The 5,870-nt window shown below is 49.2% G+C and overlaps 1 protein-coding gene across 1 annotated transcript; it reads left to right on the forward strand.

Moving 5' to 3' along the window:
• Nucleotides 1-3,327: 3,327 nt before the first annotated feature.
• HOXC4 (homeobox C4) lies at nt 3,328-5,226 on the forward strand (the record flags this gene model as incomplete). Its single annotated transcript, XM_082073752.1, has 2 exons — nt 3,328-3,874; nt 4,874-5,226. The coding sequence occupies 2 exons, from the start codon at nt 3,328-3,330 to the stop codon at nt 5,224-5,226; spliced, it is 900 nt and encodes a 299-aa protein (XP_081929878.1).
• Nucleotides 5,227-5,870: the final 644 nt, after the last annotated feature.

A 5,870-nucleotide genomic window follows, 5' to 3' on the forward strand; every position in this document is an offset into this window, starting at 1 on the left:
ATTTTTTGCTGGAAAGCACAGATTGCTAATGGGCCGAGGTACAGGTTACCAAACGGTCAGTATGGTAATAGCCAACACAATGAATCCGGAGAGACAATGCGCACTTATTTTTCTTCAGTACTGTCAAAAAGGCGCTTTGTACTTCAAAACCCTCCCCGCGATGCCAAGCAGATCTATACCCCCCTCCCTCAGAAAGGGAAATAAAGCAAAAAAAATCAGGTTTTAATTTTATATTTCGAATTATTTGGGGTATTTTTTTTGGTTTTTTGGCCGAGGTGCTGCGGGTTTTGCTCTCGGGGTTTTGTCCCTCCCCAAGCGGTTCTCGGCGCATTGGTGGGGGGACGAGGGATGGAGAGCGGTGGGAGGGCGGCTGGAGAGACAAAAGAGCCAGATTCTTGTACAACTATTCTTCACACGTCCCCGCAGACTTATTTACAGCGCAAAAAAAAAAAGGGGGGGGGGGGATTAAATAAACACAAAATCCCAAGCACTTCAGCAAGAGGCGCAGCTCTAAACCCCCGTTAAAAAGCGAAGGGGGGGGATATTAATCCACACGGAATAAAAAGGGGAAATTCGGGTGTTTTGGGGGGAGAAATCTGCGGGTTTTGGGGGTTGTAAGAATCCATGGGCGACCCCCCTCCCCGCTTCAAACACACTGGAGGGAGATGGGAAAGGGAGATGGAGAAGCGAGTCCTCCAAACCAAAGATGTTTGGGTGGAAATCCGGGGGGGGGGACACGCACGGTGCAAATAAAGTTGCGTGTCCCCCTTCCCACCCCCCAAAAAAAGCGGGAGAGTGCAGAGCAGCCCAGTTTGTGACCTTCACGCCTTGATTTTTTAATGCTTTGATTGCTGCCGGTTTATTTGTATTAATTTTTATTTTATATATATATATATTTTAATCCAGCAGAGAACTACCTGTGGATATTTATTTATTCTGCTGGTGCTTATTGAAACCCATCTATTCAGAGCTGGGGGGGTGGAGGGGGGGAAGGATGTGCGTAGGTAAAAATTACTTTATTAACTCTCCATCTTTATTCAATATTCCCTCAGCCTTGGAATAAAGTTGTTGCATCAGTCTGAACTATAAATGTCAAAGCCCTGCATGAGTCTGAGGTGTTTGGGCAGAATGAAGTATAGCTGGAGAAAGGGAATTTATTGGATATATTTAAATCAATGGTTGGGGTTCCGGAATACATTTCTATTCATATATTTTTTAATTGTTTCCCCCCCTTTCCCCCCCCCCCCCAATCTCGCAGCTTCAATCCCCAAAACCTCGCTGGGAAGAGGAAGGATTTTCCCTTCCATAGGTGGATATTTAAGCGTTTCACGATGTAATCCCGCGATTTACAACTTTAGGAAGGAGCAGGCGCGGTTGATGCGCCGGGCCAGCAATTGGCGAAGCCCCGCGAATCACCCGCCAATAAACCACCCCCCCCTTACTAAAAAAAAAAGCCACATAAAACGAGAAATAAACCAACTTATTCCATATCCCGCTGGCCAAATAGATGCGGAGCTGGTGTCCGAGGGGGGCTCAGCCCCCCCAACCCTCCCCGTCTCCTATATGTACCCTGTAGACTCGAATTTGTGTGAGCGTCTCCCAGTCACAAATTCGTCTCTAGGGGAATATATGGGCGATGCCAGAGCCTTGGAAAGTTCTGCTTTCCGTTAATTGCAGCGCTGCTAATTAAGTCCTCCAGCCCCGCTGATGTCATTTGCTAAAGGTAGTTTATTCAAAGTGCGAAAGCCAGGGCTTGTTAATAATAATTAATAATAATAATGATTTAAAAATCAAGGTAAAAAAAAAAAGCGAAATCAGCGCGATGATTGGGGTGTGTGGAGGGGTGATAATAATCAAAATAAAATCCCATTATGACTTTTCATCTCCAGAAGAAACAGCAGCCACCGCAAACACAACTCGGAGCCAAGAGCACAAAGAGCCCCGACCATTTCGCAGTGACTGATTTATGGCGTTTTACAACCCCATAAAAAGCTGTAACAACCAGCCAAAAGCCTTCGACACCGCTGGCACATTTAGTCTAATAAATAAAACATAAACAGTTAACTTTATGTGTCACTTTTATTGTTATCAAGTAAAATATGGCAATGCCCTGCAAGCTATGATTTTCAACTATAATTGTTATCAAGTACAAGGAGGGAATACCCCACCTCCCTCCTCTGCCCCTCTCTTTAGGGTGAGATGGAGATTAAAAATAACTGTTAAAAGAAGCGTTAATTGAATGAGGGAAAACCCTCCCAAAATGCTGACACCCATTCGCAGCTCCCCGACCTGCGCCGGGGTGGTGGGAGCCATTTTTAACGCATCCCGCTAGATTTACCCCCCAAATTATATATATATATATATATATATCTGAGATGTATACACCAGAGCTTGAGCGTGGGGAGGTCGTTGCTTAAAGCAAGAGCCGAGCGGCCTGGGAGGGGGGGACACCCGTGGGTGCTGCTCTGAGAGGGGGGGACACCCGTGGGTGCGTCACCTGCAGCACCCAGGGCCGAGGGACACGTAGGGTGCTGCCCCCCCCCCCAAAATAACCCCGCTTTGCTCCTCAAGGCCGGGACTAAGCAAAGTGGGGGCGGCTTGGGGAACAAATGGGGGGTCCCCAGTGCCTGGGGTGGGGAGGACACCCCAGCCTGGCCCTGCCCGTTATAAGAGGGACACACACAAATGTCCCCGCCTGCGATTTAAGGCAGAATCAAGAACGGATCTGCACCCCCGCCTCCACCTTCAGGTAACTGCCCCCCCCCCCAAAAAAAATAGGTGCTGACGGTGTTTAACCCTCTCCCGTCTGGGATGGGGGAGTCCGGGCTCAGGGGGTGGGGGGGCCCCCCCGGTGATGTCCCCAAGCTGCCCTGTCCCCTCCCGAGCTTTGGGAGGAGATGGGGGGGCTGCCAAGTTTGGGGGAGTCTGAAGGGTCAGTGCAACTCGGGGAGGCGGGGGGGGGGGGGGGGGGTCACGCTCACACTCACACACGAGACCGGGGGGGGCTCATTGTTCCCAGTTCGAATCGCGGCGGGGTGGGGGGATGCCCGGTGCCCCCCAAACACCCCCCACACCCTCCCCCTTACACCCGCCCAACCCAAAGGGGGGGGTCCCCATTGTGTGTGTCCCCCCATCACCCCGTGGGGTGACGGACCCCAAGTCCCAGCACCCCGCACACAACCTCATCTCCCCGCGCACCCACTCCCACGCCCCCCCCCTTCCCATCCACGCCCCCCCCCCCCCCCCCAATTTGGGTACATTTTGCAGAAGCTTTTGGTTCCTTATCCGGGGACTGGGCTGGCGGGTGTGATTGGCCGGGGATGTCACATGGTGAAAGTAACTTTACGGGGTCGCCAGCTAGTAGGAGGGCTTTATGGAGCAGAAAAACGACAAAGCGAGAAAAATTATTTTCCACTCCAGAAATTAATGATCATGAGCTCTTATTTGATGGACTCTAACTACATCGATCCGAAATTTCCTCCATGCGAGGAATATTCGCAAAATAATTACATCCCAGACCACAGTCCGGAATATTATAGCCGGACAAGGGAGTCCAGCTACCAGCATCACCACCAGGAGCTGTACCCAGTGCCACGACCCTCCTTCCCCGACCGCCCGTTCGGCTGCGGGGGGCTGCAGGCACCGGGGAACCCGAACACGCTCCAAAGGGGACCGGGGCAAACTCCAGGAGGCCACCACCACCTCTCAGAGAAACCCCCGCAGCTCTGCGAGGCTGCTCTACCCACCACCTCCACCACTCCTCCTTCCCCAGCCCCTCCAGCCTGCAACCAGCCAAACCCCGAGCATCCCACCAGCACAGCATCCAAACAGCCCATAGTCTATCCCTGGATGAAAAAAATCCACGTCAGTACTGGTATGCAACTTTTATTTTCCTCTCTGTCTCTCCGCTCTCTTATTTTCACACCATGCTCCCCTCTCTCTCTCTCTTTTTTTTTTCCCATTTTTTTTTTATTTCCTTCCCTTCCATGAGAGTCTTTGGGTTAGCACAATTGAACTGGATTTACGACTCCGAATGGGTAATTACACCCACCATAAATTTTATAGCCGAGCTACTGTGGGCAGCCTAAGCCATGTGGCTCGTTCTGTTATGTATGTGTGAAACTCCGAAAGCTTTGTAAGGGGTGCATAAATAATTCAGTCTTTTGAGCCAGGGAAACCCCTTCCTATTAGAATAGCAACTCTTGAGCTGCCCAAAGTTCTTTATTACCTATTTAGCCTATTACTTCCCCCCCCCGGCTCCTCCAGTCGCCTCTGCCGACCCTCTCTCCATCCACGCTGATTTTCCTTGTGTGTTTTTTCTTTTTTCTTTCTTTTTTTTTTTTTAATTTCTTTTTATTTTATTTTTTTCCCCCTGTGTTGTTGTTTTTTTTTTTGTGTGTGTGTGTTTTTCCCCCTTTCCTTTTATTTATTTTTGATGATTTGCTTTGGTTTTGTTTGGTTCGTGTTTGGTTTGGGTTGTGTTTGGTTTGGTTGGGTTTGGTTTGGTTTGGTTTGTGTTCTGTTTGGTTCGTGTTTGTTTTGGTTCATGTTTTGTTTGGTTCGTGTTCTCTTTGGTTTTGTTTGGGTTTGGTTCGGGTTTGGTTTGGTTCATGTTTTATTTGGTTCATGTTTTATTTGGTTCATGTTCTGTTTGGTTTGGGTTTGGTTTGGTTCATGTTTTATTTGGTTCGTGTTCTGTTTGGTTCGTGTTTGGTTTGGTTTGTGTTCGGTTTGGTTCGTGTTCTGTTTGGTTTGTGTTCGGTTTGCTTCGTGTTCTGTTTGGTTCATGTTCTGTTTGGTTCGTGTTCTGTTTGGTTTGTTGTTTTTTGCTTTTGTTTTTGTTCCTTTTTGTTTTCCTTCCCCTCCTTTCCAGTGAATCCCAATTACAATGGAGGCGAACCCAAGCGATCCAGGACAGCCTACACCAGGCAGCAAGTTTTGGAGCTGGAAAAAGAATTTCACTATAACAGGTACCTGACCCGGCGGCGACGCATCGAGATCGCCCATTCCCTTTGCCTCTCGGAGCGGCAGATCAAAATCTGGTTTCAGAACCGGAGGATGAAATGGAAAAAAGACCACAGGCTGCCAAACACCAAAGTACGGGCGGCGGCGGCCGCGGGGACCGCGGCGTCCAGCGCCCCCCCGGCCCCCAGCACGGCCGCGGGTGAGGATCTGCCCTCCGCACCCGCGCAGGACCCGCGCACGGAGGATATCACCAGGTTATAAACACCCCCCTTCCGCCTCCCCACACCCGCACACAAATGACTCTGGATTATTTATAGAATCTAATATATATATATATATATATTTTGGTTCTTGCTTCCCGTCCTTTCTCCCTTTTCCTCGTAGTTTTATTATTATAATTATTATTATTATAATTATTATTTTTTTTTTCCTGTGCGTATTAAAAAAAGACCAACAATGGGTCCCCCCCCCAGGACCACGGGCTTTAGGTGCATGTCAGATAGCATGAGGCCAGGTGTCTGTACCTGCAGGGTGGGCTTTTTTACGCCATTTCAGGGGGGCTATTTATTTTTGAAAGCCGTGGGGCTGGGGAGGGAGCGCAGGGCGAGGGGGGGGGGGAGCGGGAAACGTTCTGTTGGGTGAATCGAATGAAGAAACGCTGATAATATTGACGCCAAAAACCCGAACAAAAAGAACAGGCGAATGAAGGTATTTTTCCCCCCCTCTTACAAATGCACAATGAGCGGAGGAGTTATTAAGTTATTTTGTAGGAATAGGGGGGGGGGGAGGTAAAAAATGTCACGATTTAGAAAGAAAGAAAACCCCAAACAAACAAAAAGCAGCTACGAAACAGCACACGAGGCTTTGCTGAGGAATTGAGAAGAAAAGGGGGAGCGAGAGAGAGA

The sequence above is a fragment of the Streptopelia decaocto genome (assembly GCF_964273445.1).
Source record: "Streptopelia decaocto genome assembly, chromosome: 27".
Classification (NCBI taxonomy): Eukaryota; Metazoa; Chordata; class Aves; order Columbiformes; family Columbidae; genus Streptopelia; species Streptopelia decaocto.